The 22,406-nt window shown below is 37.7% G+C and overlaps 2 protein-coding genes and 1 long non-coding RNA gene across 5 annotated transcripts in view; 1 reads left to right on the forward strand and 2 right to left on the reverse strand.

Annotated features, from left to right (window-relative positions):
- The window catches only part of LOC149034742 (uncharacterized), a 367,942-nt gene that overhangs the window by 231,826 nt on the left and 113,710 nt on the right, over nt 1-22,406 (reverse strand). The window lies entirely within an intron of this gene.
- On the reverse strand, nt 1,177-6,506 carry LOC149034757 (tetratricopeptide repeat protein 28-like). The gene is made up of 3 exons (XM_089193797.1): nt 6,498-6,506; nt 5,976-5,985; nt 1,177-4,897 (listed from the first exon to the last, which is right to left on the reverse strand). Exons 1-3 carry the CDS (start codon nt 6,504-6,506, stop codon nt 3,141-3,143), a joined length of 1,776 nt encoding a protein of 591 aa, XP_089049923.1. The 3' UTR covers nt 1,177-3,140.
- Nucleotides 20,918-22,098, forward strand: LOC149034758 (uncharacterized). The gene has a single exon (XM_089194399.1). The coding sequence runs from the start codon at nt 20,933-20,935 to the stop codon at nt 21,926-21,928; it is 996 nt and encodes a 331-aa protein (XP_089050525.1). The 5' UTR covers nt 20,918-20,932; the 3' UTR covers nt 21,929-22,098.

Genomic DNA, 22,406 nt, shown 5'->3' on the forward strand with positions numbered 1-22,406 from the left:
CAATCAGATGATAGAAGAGGCCTTAATTTGGACATTGAGGGACTCCTTTCCGACTAAATGCACCGATTATGTCGCCGAGACTTGGAGGGAGCTCTTCCGCTTTATAACTGCTATTATGATGGGATGTTACGAAAAATTGTCTAAGTAAAGTCCCAGAACATTCTAGAACCCGAAGTCATCTAGACATGACCTTCTAGTAAAAAGAACATTCTGGAACGTTCTATTTCTTACATAATTGTTCAAATTTAGAAACCGTGTTAATCTACTAAATTTAGTTCTCTAGAGAAGTTTCTAGATCCTTATACTTTATGTATATAAGAGCGACAGTTCCTTCGAACAGAGAGAGAGATTTGCGAGGAAGCTTAGTGCTATAAAAACAAGAAGTCAACTACGTGGAAATAAAACAGTTTGTTGTTGTTACCGACGATCCTGAGTCTTGTCTAGGAACAACCCTGCTCTACATCGACACTCGTAACATGGGAGGACTGAGGAGAGCAAGCACTGGCACCCTGTGGACTAGGAATCAAGCGAAATGAAAACTGAGATTTTACTAGAGATGACTTTAAGAGGACACCGTCCCAAAGTAGACATAATACGCATGATAACAACTACTATGGGGGAGTAACGAGGTATATGAGTTGTAAGAAGCCTGACTTTGCGCGAAGATTGAGACGAGTGAAAACTGAAACAGACAAGGAGATAGTCGCGTTCTATGAGGCGCGCAGAAGAATTGAGTTGAGGGCGATAAAAGAGGTGCGCGTAAAGATGGGAATAAAGGAAAATTGCAATGAAAAAAAAAAAAAAAAAAAAGGAAGGAACCAGAGGAAGGAGAAAAAAAAAAGGGATGCGCAAATGTGAAAAGGTGTAAAAACTTGTGTGAGGAAAAAGATAAAAAAAGGCGCACACATGTAACAGTATGAACACGTCCGTCGGCGTTCAAAACCGTGTGGCAATACGGAGAACGATAGACAGTGAAAGAGGTACAATCGAAGAGATGACAAGCTTTTCTTAAGGGGGCGGGGGTTGAAACATGGAATGTTAGTACACTGTTAGCTGCACACATTATCAACTTGACGCGCGGGTCAAAACAAGCATTGAAGTCCCCATAGGATCTGCTTTCTCTACATCTTACGTGCATCCTAAGAATATAAAGACAGACAATGTAAATCAACGCAGTTTTTGTATTTTTTACACTGTATATTTCTCTTACACAAAGAAGTAAAAAAATAAGAATAGAAACTGCATTAAATCGTTCAAGGCATTAAGTAAAATACGCGCTAAACGGAGACACTAAAATGAACTCATTTACTCCCAAGAATGATCATAATTTAAATTCTCCTCACAGTATTAATACACCTACAAACATGGTGTCAATAAAAATTAGAGAAAATCCAAACTGGAGGATAATCTTTTACTAGAAACTTAATGTTACATCGCCTTCTCGGAACAAGCGGCAGCAAAGAGAAACACAATCTTATCAGTTGGGAGAATTTTTCTTCAGAACTTGGGAGTTCATGAATTAATTAATATAAACTAAGGTAAACGAACAATTATCTTCAACTAAAATTAAAAATAGCTTCAAAACACTTCACACGAAATACACTGATATTATACAGACCATGCTTAGTTGAAACTGTCCCAGCATGTCTTAAAAATCCCAGTTACATTATATTCAACCATGTGCGAGGATAACTATTACATTTTATACCAGCACTTACCAATGGTAGTTACAATAATCTGCAAAACTAAGATTGATTTTACAAAGCTTTCTTCTAAAACAGCAGTGATACAGTATCTCTTAAAACTTTTGAGCACATAACGGGTTCTAATTACAAAAATACCAAACTATAAATTCTTAAACCTAACAAAGATATTATCAGAAAAAATTTCAAGAGGTGATTTTCAACAATTAGAAGTTTTATCCTGAAGACCTGAACGTTTTCAACTACGCAGTAGGTTTACATTAAATAATGAGCCTTTTCACCAATATAATTCCCATTGAGGACTAAATGACTTACGTTAACTACTTCTCTCATTTATGAGCGTAAATATTGTCGTACTAGAAACAACAAATTCCATGTCATATACATTAAAAGTCATATCTATGGAAACTTTAATTATAGTGAACTCTGCGTCCCTATTTCCTAGTTTAGATTACATGGACAATTTTTAGCCTCTCTGTCGTCGTTCCTTAAAACGAACGGAGAAGTGTTTGGTAAAACGGACAAAAATTGGCCAGACTCGTTTGATTGAAAACAGGGTTGTAGCCAGCTTTTTGACTAAATGTAAGTCTCTTCCCTCACAAATTTCAGTTTTTGTTTCAACATTTGCAAGAGTCATATTATCTTTTAGTAAAAGTCAAGCGGGTAGAAAACAATTGTAGGCCGGGTCTACGGGAGTAGAGGCTGGCTACACCCCTAAAAGTAGGTGTAATGTCTCTAACATATGGTTAGTAAATTTAATAACATCATCTCTGATGTTTACTTCTTCAAATTAAGCTTAGAATGGCAATCTTGGCACTGACAGAACTAGATTGCATTAAAATGGATTGAGTTGAAAATGGTAATCAATTTTTTTGTAAAGATGAAGGTAAATTGTAACAAAGTAATTTAATATGTAGAAAACGGTCTAAGATCAATTCACATATTCAATTCACATACATATTCAATCAAAGTTTTAGAAATAAAAATTCGCCAACTTTTGCAAATGACGAATTGTTTCTTTGCTTATAAAAAGCTTAGAGCATAAAGGTAATTAAAATCCGGTGGAAAAGCCCCTGGTTGTGTAAAAGAAATAACCTTTAAATTATTTTCCATACAACTGATTGTAATACAGGAACAGAGCTGAGTGACATGTTGGTGGAAATGGAAACCTCGTTCATAACAGAGGCCTTGTTACATTTCGTTATCTTCGCAAGCATTTAAATTTGTTAAGGTAACAAAAAATGACAATTCCACTGATCAAAATATAATGAAATAGACTGGTTTATTTCTTCACCATAGTAAAGTTGCACATCTCAAGTTCCATTTAACAAAAAAATAAAAAGTAAAGAAAAATAGCCAAAAATTGTTTAAAATAGAGAAACATTTAAACCTTCCAAGTTCCTACTGCATTCTTTTGAGATGAAAAATAAAATTTTCTCATTTATTTGATTTTCTATTCAAATTTTCTCTTTCCTTTGCCATGAAGTCAAACGTGAGGTCATCTCCAATCAGCAAAAAGGGCGCCCAGTATTTGATGTCATGGAACTCATCTGATTCTCTGAGGCTTTTCATGGCCAGGTTCAGTGACTTGCTTGTAGGTTTACCTTCTGCAAGGTGTTGATAAAAGCATTTCATGAACTGGAGAGTAGCCTCGTCATCAATCGCCCACAGGGACACCACAACAGACCGAGCACCAGCCCCCATAAAAGCGCGCGCAATGCCAACCACACCTTCAGCCTTGATCTCGCCCCGACCACTGTGGCAGCAACTGAGCACAACAAGTTTGGCGCGAAGTTGAACATTCAACACATCTCGAATCGTTAAAATGTAATCCTCCTTCTCCGTAGGCACAGTAGATATTCGGTCTAGGTCAGGTGTAAGAGCAATTTGGCCAGTTTCCGGACATCCGTGTGCCGCAAAGTGAACTAAGGAAACGGAACTGAGTCTTTTCAACACCTCACGTTTGGTGGCCTGTCTGCCAGTGATTGGCGTGATATTCAGAATTTTTCCGATCATTTCTACTTCTTCTTTAGCAAACGGAAGCTGCTCGAGGATTTTCTCTCCCTCGCTGTTAGTAACCTCGGATACCCACGGATCTCCTACAAGTAACGCACCACTGCTTTTGTGATAATCATCTGGGCAATCGGCAATGAGTCTAAGACTTGCTAACGATGGAGCGACTCGGATTGTAAACGATTCACACAGGTATTTAGAATTACCATCCTTCAATGCAGCATAAGGAGCGATCCACAGGGGTCCATCAGGAATAATGAGTAGCTCATTCCCTTCAATCAAGTCAGCCACCGGCTTCATAACGATGTCATACAAAGTGCTCAAGCATCCGTCTTGTTGGATGTGAGGTTGAGGGTTGGCTTCTTTGGTTTTCTCATCCACTTTTGAACGGCCCTCCCTCAAAGCATCTAAAGATCGATTCTCGCATCTCACATTAGAACGAACACCAAGTTGTGTATAGACACCGAGCATGAACGACTCAAAGGACTGGCTAGATCCACTACTCTCTGAAACAAAACCTTTGAGTTTACTTTGTCTTAACTGAACTTGTTTTCCTTCGGACACAACCCAAAGATAGACGTCAGCTTCGTCCACTGCCTGAAAGACGGTGTTTGATGGAACGCTTTTTAAAACTTTTGAAAAACGTTTCATCCAAATCGATGTAGACTTAGCAGTGACTGCTAAATCTTCATCACCTGCCTTGTGCTGACTTGCTTCACCACAAAAACTGGATTCCATAAGGTCGGACAGAGCTTGAGCTCGTCCTTTCTCAGCAACAAATAAGGCTTCATCTATATTACCTTGCTCTACGAGAACTCTCCACCAACCCGTATACGCCATTTGATACTGATTTCGAAAGTTAACTTTCCACTCGTCTTTAGATTTTAGAAGTACTCTCAAGGAATTGAATAAGTTTATGCTAGCTTTGTAATGTTCAACGGCTTTTGGCAGTCCACCTTGCAACTCAAACACGCATCCTAATGACCAGTAGGCCTTTGCCTCCAAGGATTTTTCTCCTACTTCTTTAGCTATTTTAAGATTTAGGTTGTGGTACTCTATGGCTTTTTTGAAATCACCCAGACTAAAATAAGCATTGCCAAGATTGCCATAGGCCCTACCCTCCCCATGCTTGTTTCCTACTTCTTTAGCTATTTTAAGATTTAGGTTGTGGTACTCTATGGCTTTTTTGAAATCACCAAGACGGTCATAAGCAATGCCAAGATTGCCATAACCACAACCCTCCCCATGCTTGTTTCCTACTTCTTTAGCTATTTTAAGATGTAGGTTGTGGTACTCTATGGCTTTTTTCAAATCACCCAGACGGTGATAAGCAATGCCAAGATTGCCATAACCACGGCCCTCCCCTTGCTTGTCTCCTACTTCTTTAGCTATTTTATGACATAGGTTGTGGTACTCTATGGCTTTTTTCAAATCACCCAGACTGTCATAAGCATTGCCAAGATTGCCATAAGCACTACCCTCCCCATGCTTGTCTCCTACTTTTTTAGCTATTTTAAGATGTAGGTTGTAGTACTCTATGGCTTTTTTGAAATCACCCAGACTGTCATAAGCATTGCCAAGATTGCCATAAGCACTACCCTCCCCATGCTTGTCTCCTACTTCTTTAGCTATTTTAAGATGTAGGTTCTGGTACTCTATGGCTTTTTTCAAATCACCCAGACTAAAATAAGCATTGCCAAGATTGCCATAAGCGTTACCCTCCCCATGCTTGTCTCCTACTTCTTTAGCTATTTTAAGATCTAGGTTGTGATACTCTACGGCTTTTTTGAAATCACCCAGACCGTCATAAGCAATGCCAAGATTGCCATAACCACGACCCTCCCCATGCTTGTCTCCTACTTCTTTAGCTATTTTAAGATGTAGGTTGTGGTACTCTATGGCTTTTTTGAAATCACCCAGACGGTGATAAGCAATGCCAAGATTGCCATAACCACGACCCTCCCTATGCTTGTCTCCTACTTCCTTAGCTATTTTAAGATGTAGGTTGTGGTACTCTATGGCTTTTTTCAAATCACCCAGACGGTGATAAGCATTGCCAAGATTGCCATAAGCGTTACCCTCCCCATGCTTGTCTCCTACTTCTTTAGCTTTTTTAAGATATAGGTTGAGGTACTCTATGGCCTCTTCTCCCTGATTATAGAGACCTATGACTTTCTTGACATCACCTGAACTTGCACTACCGTGGTCATGACTAATAGGATCTTTTTCCTCCATGGACTTATCTCCCACTTTACTGACAGACTGAATTCTTAATGACAACAAGATCGTATTGTTTTTGTTAATCTTTTTTATGTTAAGGGTTAAAAATTTGGATAAAACAAAAAAATATTATTTTTCTGATCATATTGATTTATGAAAGTCCATTTTAACATTTGCGTGCTTGGTTCCCAAGCCTTTGAACAGGAGTGTGGCTAAGGGTGACCTTGTTATGATAAAAACATTGCTGCTATTTAAAGCAAACTACTTTGTTATTATCGTTTCTAGATACTGGTCTCTATCACAACAAGGTCATCTTCAGCTTTACTCCAAATCAAAGGCTTGGCAACTAAGTACAGAACTATAAAATGGCCCATTAGGAGGGCTTGCATGAAAGATAGATGTTTTATCAACATTCAGTCTTAAAGTCAGTTATGAAGTAAATTTACATTTCAAAAAATCTTTTTTCAGTGTGCAGCCTAAAAATTTAACGCGAAATATCTAAATTTAATCCCTTGTTTCCAAAAACTGAGCAGCACTTGCTCAATTTTTAAATTAATATACCTTTAACATCAGACGAATGTTTTACAGCAGCGGAAGAAATGAGTCTACAACACCAATACGTGTCAACACCAATACGTGTCTTTTTTATTTGTCCATAGGAAAGCAGGACGAAAGTTTCCGAGTCTCTAAGTAGTGGAAAAAGGTCGAAGGCAAGAAAATCTGCATAAGATATCTAAACATTACCGAGCTTTTTGTTCTGGCTTGATTTAGAGAGATCATCTACCCACGTACCATGTATAAACTGGATGAATATTAGTCTTTTAACCCTTTAACTCCCATGAGTGACCAAGAGAGAATTTCTCCTTACAATAGCAATACAATATCAATCAGATGAGTGTTGAGAGTAAAAAAAATATCAATTTGGGAATAATTAGTTGATCCAATGCTGAATTCTTTGAACTAACATTACAAAAATCGTACGGTTAACAGTAAGGATAATTACAAACTTGGTCTGTGAATTAAAGGGTTATCTAAACTAATGTAGCAGTTATTGGCATGGATAGTATAACTAAGTCAAATTGGCTAAAAGGAGTAATATCTTTAATAAGTCATGAGGTAATAACTTTTCCTACGTTTCTTAATAACACACACTTAAAGTATGTGAGCTGACAAGTTCCCATCTAACTAATACCCTTCTTTGTATTTTCTCCCTTGAAACATCAAATTATGGAAACTATTTCCATTATACCCACGGTTAAAAATGAAAGATTCCTTCAAAGAATACAGCTAGTCCCTTATCACACCAAGTGATTGCTTCTTCAAATCTCTTCAATTCAACACAAGCAGTGGCTCCTGTAGGCAACAACACAAAGAAGCATACTATTACTGTAGCTCAATTCTGAGAAAAGAAGCTGAAACCATTGAAATCATTACAGACCAGAAGAAAAAAAAAAGACAAAACAAAACAAAACAAAGAAACTAAACGGAAAAAAATAAACAGGCCCTATTAGGTTTCAGTTAGATTTATTTAGCTTTACAGACAACTGAAACTTCTAAGAACACTTAAAATGGGATCAACAACTGCCACAAAAACACTAAGAGTTAGGTAAGTCCTGATCCTTCTTTCTAAAACAGCTAGATAGTGACTTAAGAGCGTGTCCACGAGAGCACCGGGCCGTCGTGCTACATGCCATCTCACCGATTTCAATGAAACTTTGTCAGTTTAAGGGCTCTACCCCAAAACTAAAAAAAAACAGACTGGTTTCTGTTTTGGTTTTTTCCGTGGGGAGATAGACCACCCCCCGGTTTTTCTTGGTTTTCACTAATGAAATCGCTTCAAATAGGTAAAAATATATGAAGCTCTCACTGCGATGGTATTTAACTGATTACTTGAGGATTTGCACACATATTTTTACATCCTTAGTAATTAGGCGCCGCGAGTATCAGTCAGTTTGATCTACGGCTTGTCAATCAACAGAGGCAAATATACGACTGTGTTTTTAGACTTTTCGATTCATCCAAATATTTGACAACTTTGAGGTCAAATATCTCCCGTTGCCAGAAAGCTACAACACTAATCTTAATTACCCTTTATAATCCATCATTTCATCTCTGAAAATCATCAAAGAAATCTTTGGGCACTACCGTATTTTTGTCTTGGATGTCTTTTAAAATCTGCGACTGTGACAAGTTTCTCTCAACTACACCTGTCACGCAATTCTTGCCCTAGGCGGTCACTTGACAAAATAAACCTACATTTTTTAGCTCTTTATACAAGATGATTGATCAAGAAAGGTAAAAAATGGGAAAACTTTCGGGATTTTTTGTAGGAATGGAAAATTTCACGTTTAGAGAGTATGTAGACGTTTTTAGATGTATGTAGACGAAAAATCAATGGGAAAATCGTAGCGTTTCTTTCTTCAGTCGTTTATTACTTTGAAGATTTGCTAAAATCAGGACATAGGGCTCTTGTACAGAACAAAACATTCATTAGCCTATACTTTGATCGTCTATCATTATCATCGCACAGTTTACAATAAGGAAACTGTAACAGGAGAGGAGATTTTAAAGTCACATGTCGCCTGCTTGTTGACGTACAAGTTCCCGAGTGTAACAACTTCGGCTTTTCCATACCGCGAATGACGGGAAACTCTGCCCCCCTTATTTGATAGGAAATATCAATAGCCCCATAAATTCATTAACTTAGCCATGTTTCCAGAAAATAAGACTGGAAAATGTTTTTTCCACTTTCCACCATCAAGAAATTCCACGTATAGAAATGGTATTTGTAGGGTTACTGCGTGACCTTTCATGAGAAGTAAAAATTGTTCATCTTTTTTTTTTTTCAAGAAGACACTTCTAGAAAGTTCCCAATCCTTCTCTTATCTTATTTTCCTGTTTTTTGACTTCAAATATCATTTGCATTTGCTATTATTTTCGCTGATTGTCATGGCCTTTCCTGCGTGCACGTGCGAGCTAGTTCATATACAGGACTCTTTCGAGTTTCTCTGGGTGGTGTCGGGCTTAGGTTTGTAGGTCTGGCTCAAAAGATATCTGCACGCTGCAACACGGCTTCCTATGTTTTCTCCTTTTTCTTCATTTGGATTTTCATTCTCTTGCTTGCATTATCACACATTTATGTTTTTTTATTCCCTCAGCGCGTTCCCTCAGATTTGGAAGTAGGCCATGAAAAGTCAATATTGACCAGAACTGAAATCCTTTTCTATCACTATTTGTTTCGGAGAACCCCCGTCATTTGTGACTTTATTTTACAAGAAAATGTGTTTTTATTTGCTATTTATTTCCATTAGAACATGAAACTAGGTCCTGATAAGTTTTTTTGTCTCGTGACTCCCAAAAACTGTGCTTGCGACAACATCAATTGAGAAATCAAAGGCAATTACGCCTGAGAAATTCGCTTGTAGCCTTCTACCCGCAGAAGGCAACTCCAGAGAGAGAGATGAATCTGCAGATGGCAGAAGAAATCAAAGTAACTGTAAACCTAAATAGAACGCGTACTGTAGCTGCTATCTTAGAGTCGGCAATGAATAAGGAAGAAGGGCAAGAAGAGCGCTTATCTGTACATCAGTTTTCCTAACTGGTAATTTGTGACTGAGATGAACTTTATATCATATGATTGCTAGGGATACGCAGGTACTGTAGAGGCGCTCACATAGATAGAGGTGGGCGATCCTCCCTCTGACTTAAGAACTGCGACAAGTTTATAGCGCAGACCAACTGGCACAGTTTGAAGCACCTCAGGGTCTCACTACGAGGGAGGAAAGTAGTAAGGCAACCGCCTCTAATGTGATTTCCCAAATATCGAGTTTAAGAGACGACACCAGCCAGAAATGTTGTCTGACTGACTTGTTGATACAGCGGCAAATCGCTCGATACTTCAGCGGCTTATCTGCTGTAACAAAAATTGGTTTATTGATGAGGTCCCCATCTGTAAATATGAATGAGGACGGAGGGGCCGATGCCAATGATCTAGCTTCAGAATTCGAAACTGACCGAACAAGGCAGAAGATAAGGAGGGACCTTGCAAAATTTAGACGAAGACTGCAGGAGAGGGTACAGCTGCTACTAAGCTAAAAAAAAGACATTTGCATCTCACTTTCCTTTCATATTTATTGTCTTTGCTCACGAAAACAACTCGCCATGTCTTGGGATTTCATCAAGGTAAATTTGCAGGAAGCCTACTCGTCAAACTACTGCTGGCTCATTCTTATTTAAAAATTTTACAAGTCACGCAATTAAACGCCGGCAACACTCGATCTAGAGAGATGTAGATTTATATGTAGTAAAAGAATGCTTTTAAAAAATATGCAGATATTTTACGATCGAAGCTGGTAAATAATCATAGAGATCTGCAGATTATTCTGAAATTGTTATCTAGCAGATAGCACGAACAACGCGCTTGAATAATTCCTACGGAGAGTCTTCGGGTCACACAACAGATGTTAGCATAGCGGAGTTCTGCATGTAAATGTTCGATGGCGGTAAGTGACAACGTCAACACTATTTTAATTTTATTTTCGGGATGGAAGCACAGTTTTTAGTCCGAGAGAACTATTGATATTTGCTGTCGAGCGAGAGCGCAGAATTTCTCGTCTGTGATAGCCGAAGTTGTAGCACACCAACACGCGGCATGTGACTTTAAAATCTTCTTAAATGAGCAATGATGATGATAAACAATCAAATTATTAACTAATGAATGTTTTGTGCCGTACAAAAGCCATATCTGCTGATTTTAGCAAATCTTCAAAGTAATAAACGACTGAAGAAAGAAACGCTACGATTTTCCCATTAATTTTTAAATTTATCTCAAAAGTTTTTCGCGAAAGTTTTTCACATTTTTCACCTTTCTTGATCAATCATCTTGTATAAAGAGCTAAAAAATGTAGGTTTATTTTGTCAAGTGACCGCCTAGAGCAAGAATTGCGTGACAGGTGTAGTTGAGAGAAACTTGTCACAGTCGCAGATTTTAAAAGGCATCCAAGACAAAAATACGGAAGTGCCCAAAGATTTCTTTTGATGATTTTCAGAGATGAAATGATGGGTTATAAAGGGGAATTAAGATTAGTGTTGTAGCTTTCTGGCAACGGGAGATATTTGACCTTAAAGTTGTAAAATATTTAGATGAATCAAAAAGTCTAAAAACACAGTCGTATATTTGCCTCTGTTGATTGACAAGCCGTCCGTCAAACTGACTGATACTCGCAGCAGACATTAGCTAAGGATGTAAAAATATGTGTGCAAATCCTCAAAGTAATCGGTTAAATACTATCGCAGTCACAGTCAAGAGCTGGATTCAAATGTACATCAAGGTGGTCTCGACCTCTTAATTAAAGTCAATTGAGACAAGATTGAACTCCATTTAACCTCATTTAACCTTAAAGTTTTGAGTTCTTTTATTATTATTAATATTATTATAGTACAGCTAACATATCTAACCTCTCACAATTGCCTTAAGGAAAGTTGGATTTGACTCAATGGCTGCTTCTGCATCCCTTAGTGAATCCTGGTGATTTCCTGTTATTGAAATAAATATCTCTGATTAGCCATACATATTGCAAACCAACTTCCATTACTATAATTTTGGGAAAAACTTGTGATGTTCATTGATATCTGGGGTAAGAGGTTACTTCTCTGTACATTTGAGAGGCCAAGATAAGATGTACATTTTGCTGGACATGCATTCAAAATTATCACCTTTTTCAGAAAACTACCACTGACAACTCAATAGCTTCAAAATAGAAAAAAAAAATGCATATTAAAGCTCTCATCATCTTACCAAGTTTAGAATGTGCAATAGCCCTGTTGTTGTGCAGTTTTGCCTTCAGTTCTTTTTCGTTGCAGTTCATTTTAATTCCTTTGGTGTAAAAATGAATAGCATTGATGAAATCTCCTTTCTTGAAGGCCTCATTACCCTCATTCCTATAAACATCAGCTGTGGCTGCAAAGAAAAAATAAAAAATAATTTGTGTCAAAGTCTGTGGTTGTAGTTAATAATTACGTGTGGTTGTAGTTAATTAGTGCATAAGCAGAGCTGCCAAGATCTGGAGATTTAAAATCTGCAGATTTTTCCTTTAGTGCCAGCTGCCACTTTTGCACCTGCCTGACTTGACCCATCCCCTGAAAAGCTTGGAGGATGTGTGCAGTCCCCCCCTCCCCCCTTCAACAGTTATTATATAACTAACAGTTATTATATAAATCATAAGAATAATGATAAAGAAGATGAGATTAATATTTAATAATGATGTTCATAACTTGGTTGACAATAGTGGTAATAACAATGATGAGAATTAAGCGTCACTCAATTAGAAGCAAACCCTTAGGCATTTAAACTTTTGGAGATAGGTTTCCTAATATTCCTACTCCACAGGCAAAATTAATAATGTGTTTAAATGCCCCACACAATTTTTAGGCAAAAAAAAAAAATAATAATAATAATAATAAGCAACCTGACTTTCAACTAATTGACCATGCAAGCTTTAAAACCTAGACCTTGTAGACTTTTTTCTTCTGAGCCATTTGTTAATGAAAGTTCACTATCTACCTTAACTCTTTAAACCCTAAGAGTGACCAGCATCTCACTTCTCCTTACAGTAATACTGCTGAATCATTCACTAAACTCATGAGAATAAAGGAAATGATCACCAACCTAAGAAGCATTGATCTTCAAATGAATTCTCGTTTTCAGTACCACAAGAAACATACAAAGAATAGTATGGAGAATATGGATACTGATGTTAGGGTGTCAAGGGTTAAACACCTCCATATTCAATGATATAACACTTGCACTCTACTGGAAAATGGTTGCTTGGGGGAAGGTGAAACTTTCAACTGATTGTGGCATAATGTAATAGAAAGATTATGATGATGATGGTACTCATGATGCAAACTTACAAAATGAATGTTATGTGATGATCAAATAAAGTCTTTACTTATTATAACTTTGCGTACTTGCTTTGAACTTTAAGAAAAGAAAATAACAAATATGTCATAGATCCTCTCAGTCAATGAACAACATATTGTAATCATAGAAGAGAGTCATGACTGGCCAAACACCCTTTAAGGTGGTCATGCAGTGTATTAATATCATTCTCCACATCTGCTTACGTTCTTGAAACTGGTGGAATAGAAAACATTTTAACAATGACTGAAGCCAAAGTTGAACCTAGCTCACCTCGTAAAGTGTCCTCATCAAAATCTGGAGCATTTTCTTTGTCAGGTAAGTCTTCATTTTCAGATGGAACCTTAATTGGACTTCTTTCTTTAGCCATAGCAACTGTAAGGGAATGCTTCTTTCAAAAAGTTGCTGTTTTAAGTCATCCTGGCCTGAAAAAAAGATTGCAAATGGTAAAAAATTATCTCAACATATTACCCAATTGTAAACTAAATATTTTTTCCCTTCTGAGAATAGGAGGGATACATAGACACAAAATCACAAGTAATTAATATTAATAGCATATTTAAAGCAGTAAAAGAACAAAAGATATATATACTGAAGAAAACAAGCATTAATATTTAAATAAACAGTAATTCACTTCTCATAACAATAAAGTTCAAGATTTACTTGAGACATTCCCAATTGACTGAAATAAACTTGGCAAAAATCAACATCTGTGTGTTTCAAGTTCATATAATTTGTAACAGCAATAATTTAAATCATTTAAACTAAGAAGTGGTTGGTAGTTAGGTCACATCTGGATTTTAACAGTGACCCACCCAGGACCTGAGCTTTAATTAATCCTGGCTTCCTCACATGAAACAACTGGGAGTATTACTACCCAACCCTGGACAGGATCCACTGTTATCCCCCCCCCTTTCACCCCCCTAGCATTTTATCAGGTTTCCCTAACTAATTTTTGCTACCCATTTATACTCCTGGGTGGAGACAGACACTGTAAGAGTAAAGTGTTTTGCACAAGAACACAACACATTGACTGGAACCCAGACCTCTTTATCCTGAGTCCAGCACAGGCCAGGTTACAAATGCAGACCTTCCGACCCTGAGTCCACCTCACTAATCATAAGAACACCATGTCTCCGCAAGAGGGGAGAGTTTATGATGAATCCTTTGTCATAAGGAACAAATTAATTATAACACCAACGAAAAATTCTCTTATCTGATTTTTAAATAGGGATTACTGGTCAAAACTTATAAAAGATATATTTCTTTAATTCAATTTCTGACAGCTGAGCTGACACCCATATTCGTAAAGGTGATTGTTGGTTCAACTGTTACACTTATTGCTGGAAAAACAGTGAAATATATACATTTATGCATGCTGATGTATGCTTACCAGTATATGTTTATTTAACTAATTGTTTTTGCAATTATTCTATATTTACATTGTTTTGATGCTAACTTTCATTCTCCTAGTAATCAAGACTGGTTGTTTTTTAAATAACAACAATCCTTGCTGGCTGTCTTCAAGTACAAAAACTTTCAATAAACTTAGAGTAACAAGGAAGTCAATTGTGCTGGAATTCAAAATAGCCTGTAAGTGTAAAACCAACCAATTGCCAGGGCTTTACAGAGGAATATTGGCCCAAGGTTGTACCACTATAGGAATGACATTGTGCCAATATCCCCTAGTACCCCTTAAGAAAGCAAGGTAATTGTAATGCACTAGTGTCACTTGGACTAAACTAGTTTACTTTGAATTTACATGTTTTATGATTGTCTGTAAGGTGCGATGATGGTCTTTGTGGAAAAATCCTGACCAAGTAAGAACCAATCAGAACTTTACATTTACCCATGACTACCTTGCCATGTATTAACATAAATTATCACCAAACACACACTTGGATGCATGCAGCCTCATGCAGAACTAAACCAGTTTTGATTAAAAAAAATTGATCTGAAACATTCAGTTGATGTGATTATTGATTGATCATATATTAATTAGCAGATGACAAAAGGTAAAACTTTACTCGGATACCAATCAATCATTACCAGTTGATGACATGGATTCATAAAACTCGAATGCAGTTAATTGAAAGGACGCTTGCAGTAAATCACTAGCTGACTTTTGAAGAAAAACCAACTAGTCTTAATATTTAACAAGAAAATCAGTATAACATTACAGTTTGGAAGGACAATCTAAGCAGTCTATCGAAAAGAAAGAATTACTTTCAAATTATAAAATGATAAACATAAGCACATGAAATACGCTGAAAATGTTTATCGCTTTTTGATCAAATGCATCATATATACGGGAGCAAATTAAGTTAATACAAACATGAGCCCGACACGAAAGCTAGCGCCAAACACGATTGTGTGCATGCTCCACATGACACGCAAACGAAACTGAAAGTGTTTCGATCAACAGCGCTTGCACTGAATCAAATCGATATCATTTGCATATTCCTTTAACTCTCCCGAGTTACTTATTTTGTCCAAGGTATTGCCTGCGAATTTTTGTGAATTCGATAGCTGTAACTTGTTCAAACAAGCTCAGATTAATAACTTTATAAGTAACACGAAGCGGCAATACAATTAATACACGCTAGAATAAAGTAAAAGTTAGCAACCCTCGTCACCTAACTGCAGGAACGTCTTTCATTGTCGGAAATTAGAGAAAGTTCGGACAGATGAGAAACATTTGAAGGAGGAATTTTAACTAAAAGAATTCGAAACAAAAGTATCTACCTTCAATTAAAAAAAAATCTGATACAACCATGCGTTCTTACCTCTGTCGCGGAAATAGAAGGCACGTTTGACTGTTTTCCGACCTTGCTTCCTCAATCCGACATGAAAAAGTTTCAAAGAAAGTCACTAAGACTGAGAAAGTACTAAGAAAGACACGAAAGCTAAGTCATGGAACGGAGAATCGCAACAGCACGTTGTGAAAATGAAACAGGGAGTTCCTTGGCCCATAAGTCTGTGCAAGCTAGAAGCCGGAAATTCTACAACTCAAATTGAAACAGGAGCCCACTTAAGGGCGGCTGTCACCGCCAAAAATACAAAAATAGAATTGGTTTGTAATAACCGATGGGGTCTAATTATCTTTTGGAGAACGATTTATCTTATTCTAAGAGATTTATTTAAAATACAAATGGACAAGTCGCTTTTGGGGAAATGAAATATTCAAACAAAAAATGTTTTATACAATTCAGGAGCTGTGTAGCCACCCTAGTTGAACTGATTCAATAAAAACATCAGTGGCCAAGTATTTACTGAAATGGTTCAGTGTCGAAATGACAAACGGTACAGCTAACTGTACTTTGGTTCAGTAACTTGACACAAACGGTTCAGAGAAGCGTGAAATGGCTTAATTAAGTCATCGGCAAATGGTTAATCGTAAGCCGCAATGGTTTAGCATCGCATCAATCTCCTCTCTGTAAAGTGAAATGGTTTAGCGTGACCCCAAATGGTTTAGCGTGACCCAAAATGGTTTAGCGTGACGACAAATGGTTTCGTACAACCGGAATGGTTTAGTGTTACAGCAGTTGGTTTACGACGTAACCGCCAAAAATATTAAAGGGAAATGGACAAGTCAAGCTTGAAATTGAATAGCATAAGAATCTAAAGTGTGCCTCAAAACTATAAAAACTATATAGTTTTTAGGCGCCCTTTAGTTGTAGTTTCGTCGTCTTAAAACAATGAATCGCTTTATCACGTTTCCTAGCTATGGTTCTTACTGTCTAGACAGTAAATTTGCTGTCGTGTAAAATGATGCATTTTATCAGAGTGTATTTTTGTTATTCCTTTTGTTTCAGATTCTTATTTTATATTGAGGTAGAAAAATGGGGAATTCTTACCATGACCAAGGTAACAATTCTCCATTTAAAGTACAGCAGTTTTCAGTTAAAGAAACTGAAAAGAACAAAAGAACAATTAAGAACTAGCTAATAGCGATTTAAACTCCCAACATGGTTAAGCCGCTACTATTAGAAATTTTACAACCTCAAGATTAAGTCTCTAATAGTTGCGGCTTAACTTAGTTTTAACAAACTATAAAAATTGGACTTAAAAAAAAATGCTTTGAAACGATAGGAAAATATATCATTGTGAAATATAAGTTTAAGCTAACTTTCATTTTCAGTAACTGATTATTAAGCTACTGAACGTTCAGCAGCTCGATAAAAACAGTTTCATCCGAAATATCATTTACTCACTGATATTGTGGCCAGATGATGAGGGTATAAATTTATTCGCTAAAAAGCTAAAATAGACAAATGTGAAAAAGGTTATTACCGGAGTGGGACTCTCTGAGTCCAGTGGACGAGGCTACAGAAATAATTTTTTCCTGTGTCGAGTGGACGGCGTGGCGAATACCTCGTTCTGGCGAATTTCGCGCCAAATTCGATCTGAATGACGTAAGGTTGTGACGTCAAACCCCACATAGACTGTTTCATTTCAAGCTTGACTTGTCTATTTCCCTTTTGTTTTTTTGGCGGTTATTGCGTAAACCAACTGCTGTAACACTAAACCATTTCGGTTTGTAGTAAACCATTTGTCGTCACGCTAAACCATTTGGGGTCACGCGAAACCATTTCACTTTACGGTGAGTAGATTGATTCGATACTATACCATTGCAGCTTACGATTAACCATTTGCCGATAACTTAAGCCATTTCACACTTCTCTGAACCGTTTGTGTCAAGTCACTAAACGAAAGTACAGTTAGCTGAACCGTTTGTCATTTCGACACTGAACCATTTCAGTTAACACTTGGCCACTCGTGTTTTTATTGAATCAGTTCAACAAGGTTGGCTACACAGCTCCTGAATTGTATGAACATTTTTTGTTGGAATATTTTATTTCACCAAAGGCCTCTTGTCCATTTGTATTTTAAATAAATCTCCTAAGATATGATCAAGTGTTCTCAAAAAGACAATTAGACCATATCTGTTACTGATTACCTACCAATTATATTTTTGTATTTTTTGCGGTGACGGCCGCCCATAGATGTAATTTAGAAATCCTACAGCTAAACTTTTAAGAATACAACTTACTATCGAGAAAAAAAAATATGACCCAAAATGAAGAAGACTTGATAGAAATGAATAGGTTGATGTATCGACACAAGGCGAGGGTGAAAAGAAGAACCAGAGTTACGAATGAAGGAACAAACATGAGCTGATATAGAATTGCCTTGTAACCGGGGAACTGTGGAACATTCCGAAAAGCAACAACTGAGCCAGCGGTGAAAATAAACATGCGAAGCCAGCTACACTATTGTTAGCTGTTCTGAAAAAGGGAAAGCGGCATTTTATTGCACTGATATGCGGTGGATTGGACCCTAATGCAAGCAACATCACGAATCATGTTCGGAAGTGCCCTAACTAGTTGCCATAGCAACAACAAACTGAAGACCACTGGATAAAGGAATTTCGTTGTCTTGGCCAGATTAGTATTATTTTGGCTGATTTCCGTATCTGTGGCTGATCTATTTCGGGGCAGGCTGTCATGATGGTAAAACCACCTGTAGAAGAAAAAATATAAGATAAATTGAGAGGTTGCTTGAGTCAATTTTTGTGGGGCATCTGCCGTTGGCCTTTCAGAACCCCTACCCCATTATAGTCTATTGTATGGCTAATTATCGACCCCATCTTAGTCACTTTTGGTAATACGCGCTGGTAACGACCTTCTCACTGCGAACTTTCCGTCATTTAATCCCTACTTTCTCGGACTTGTCTTACCCCCAAAATTTCGAAAATGTGCGACCCCATTATTGTAATTAACTCTGTTCAAAATGTTATAGTCAATAATCAGTTCGGTCGTGATCGTGACCTATAACTAGGAAGCACACCCCATGGGGTGGTCATACATGCAACTGTGCCTCTGCTACGATCTACATACAGCCGGAATACACCGTGCATGTTCTTGTAGTAAAGAAACTGAGGTTTAAAGTGAACCTCGTAAGTAGTCTTCATTAACATCCTGACTAATTTCTTTGTCAGCTGTTTCAACGTCCACAATTGGAACTTCAGTTGAAATCCTCTCCATGGCCACTAAAGATGTGAAGAAGTGTTTGCTACTAAATTTCTGTCTTAACGCTATCATATACAAAGATGACTACAACAGGTAGCAGTAGCCATCAACTCAACTTAGCCTGAATTATATTTAACATATATGTTCTCGACAAATGGGGTTAAAAACAGAAAAAAGCAGCATTAGGGTCTCAATGCGTGACTTTTGTCACGAAGCATCTCCATTCCTCCAAATTCTCACGTGGTCTCGCTATATGCCGATATAGAGTCACGCACTTCTTAAAAACAGACATTCTAAAGCAGGTATTTATTTTACGAAACTCTTTTCAACTCGCATTTACTTTTGTTTTTCACAAGTTTCTTTGCGGAACTTTATTGTTTCTTGCTTAATGGAGTGACAGACTGTCACGCACTAACGTAGACACCACTATTATAAAATATTCACTAGCATACGACTAGCGGCGTGTTGATTTGGTGTTGCACTCAAGCGGAAATTATTTCGTTGCGTTTGAAGACTAATCTTTCGCCGTTTAGAACAGACTGATGGAAATGTAGACTCTCCATTAGCAAAGAAATTTTAGATAAGATTAAAACCATTCCAATTTTCGTGCGTGGGAATCGATGACTCACGCCCGAGATTCTCCTGATTGACACGAACACTCGTGGTGCCACTTGGAGTTAAACGCTCTTCAAGTTGAAAGCCGTTCACTGCAACGATTTTGCACAATAAATATGTACATTGAGGATGCACAAAACCTTTGAATCAAACTCACCTTTTATTGGTTTAAACACTGAATTAGTTGTCTTATGAAATTTAAAAAACGATCTCTGGCTAAAACTTTTAGAAATACGAGCTTTCGGCTGTTTGCGCTACAGCCTTCAACGGGTAAAATGATAAAAAGGTAAAAAATACTAGGTGTGAAGTACAAAGTAAAAATTAAAAATGCTGACAACTAAGAATGTTTGTTAAAAAGAATGTTGTATTGTCCGGGCAAAGGACAGGAATTGTTGTCCGCATTGGGAGTTAACTTGGAATGCCACGCTTCTAGTATTTTTCTTGTTCTGAAACCGCCTTTGTCAATAATAGATGCATTATCAAAGTCTATTGCGTGACTATTGGCCCAGACGTGATTGGCAATTCTTGAGCCTTTTGCCGCGGTTTTCACATTTCTGAGGTGTTCTTTCTTTCTTGTGTTGAAGGCCCTGCCAGTCTCACCAATATAACACCATGAACAGTCACCACAAGGAAGACAAGAACAACTGGGTTGTGAACCTTTCCACCAAACCACTCTTACCAGAAGAACGATCTCTCCTAGAGAAAGGTCCAAAATTCGCTCCGACGCCCACAAGCATTCCACACAAGAACATTGTGTCTGAAATCGAAGCGGCTATTCGTCATCTTCCTGATATTTCTAAAGATGCTGTTAGAACTAGTTCTGCTGCCATCCTACATAGAGCAAGACTGCCGGCGCACAAGAATATTTCTAAGGAAGAAAGAAAAGCTTTAAACGATCTTAAGAAGGATCAATCTAGAGTCATAATGAAAGCTGATAAGGGAAACTGCTTTGTCGTCATGGACAGATCAGACTACGGCAACAAAATGGAGACTTTGCTCAATGACAGATCCACCTATGAGCTAGTTTCCACATCACCTTTCCGCCGGATTGAACGCGAATTGAATCAGCTCTCTACAACATTGGCTCAGCTCTCTAGAACACGTCCAAGTTTCTAACGGATATTCTATCTCCACTTCAAAATCGTAACGGATACTCTGTTGCCAATTCCTTGCAGTTTTCCAAAGAAATATCTGACATCAAGATCGACAAGAACGAAGTCTTGGTTTCCTTCGATGTTGTATCATTGTTCACCGCGATCCCTGTTGACAAAGCATGTGATTACATCAAGATCAAACTGGAACAGGACGCCTCTCTTCCATCCAGAACAAATTTGGACATCAATGACATAATATCACTCCTCCAATTTACCATGTCCAACAACTATTTTATGTTCAATGACAGAATCTATAAACAAATACACGGATGCGCCATGGGCAGTCCAGTTAGCCCTGTAGTGGCCAATCTCTGTATGGAAGAAATCGAGGAAAGTGCGATTAACAGTTCATCCGTCCCTCCTAAAATCTGGAAACGTTATGTCGATGACAGCTTCTGCATCATCAAAAAAGACAATGTGCCAGCTTTCCATGACACATTAAATTCAATTGACGCCAACATCTCTTTCACCATCGAAACTGAAAGTGACAATAAGATCTCATTTCTTGACACTTTGATCACCCGTAGAAATGGTACCATCGCTGTCGATGTTTACAGAAAGCCTACGCACACTGACAGATATCTAGATTACAATTCTCACCATGATAATAAACACAAGGCTAGTACAGCAGCAACTCTTCTACACAGAGCCCTAAAGCTACCCAACTCCTCCGAAGGAAAAGAACGAGAACTTAACCGAGTTTATTCAGCACTTGAATCTAATGGTTATCCATCGAATTTCATTAAAAACATCCAGGCCAACATTGGAACATTTTTCAAGATGGTCGAGGCGTCCGAATCACGCAAGTCGTTCGCCTCTCTTCCATACATTAAAGGCGTAACAGAACCTCTGACTCTTGTCCTCAAAAAACACGACATCACAGTGGTGAACAAACCACTCATCACCCTTCAACAACAGTTCCCGGCCCCAAAATTTCGACCATCGTTGGAATCGCAAACAAATGTTGTTTATAAAATTCCTTGTGGTGACTGTTCATGGTGTTATATTGGTGAGACTGGCAGGGCCTTCAACACAAGAAAGAAAGAACACCTCAGAAATGTGAAAACCGCGGCAAAAGGCTCAAGAATTGCCAATCACGTCTGGGCCAATAGTCACGCAATAGACTTTGATAATGCATCTATTATTGACAAAGGCGGTTTCAGAACAAGAAAAATACTAGAAGCGTGGCATTCCAAGTTAACTCCCAATGCGGACAACAATTCCTGTCCTTTGCCCGGACAATACAACATTCTTTTTAACAAACATTCTTAGTTGTCAGCATTTTTAATTTTTACTTTGTACTTCACACCTAGTATTTTTTACCTTTTTATCATTTTACCCGTTGAAGGCTGTAGCGCAAACAGCCGAAAGCTCGTATTTCTAAAAGTTTTAGCCAGAGATCGTTTTTTAAATTTCATAAGATGTTTTACCCTGGCTGCGGCCCCTCTATCTTTTCATGAATTAATTGTGTTTGAACGCGCACGTAACAAAAAGAGCAAGCAAATAAAAATATAATAAGTCTCAGTAATTAAATTGAAATGAAATTGGTATATTAGGATTTACACCCGTTTATATGTTAAGAGAAACATCTAAGAAGTAACTAGCAATTTCGCTTGAGACACGAAAACACGAATATTATGCCATTTGCTTTTTTAACCCGAGAGATGTGGAACAGGCTATTTACAATTCGTTAGAGCCATTTTCTCTGTCGTTCGCATGGCGAGAAAGTAATAGAATTCCTAATAGTGCA

This window comes from Pocillopora damicornis, chromosome 14, assembly GCF_964200805.1.
Source record: "Pocillopora damicornis chromosome 14, jaPocDami1.2, whole genome shotgun sequence".
Taxonomy (NCBI): Eukaryota; Metazoa; Cnidaria; class Anthozoa; order Scleractinia; family Pocilloporidae; genus Pocillopora; species Pocillopora damicornis.

Coding starts and splice junctions, on each gene's coding strand:
- LOC149034758 (XM_089194399.1), top strand. CDS start 20,933: ATGGGCAGTCCAGTTAGCCCTGTAGTGGCCAATCTCTGTATGGAAGAA.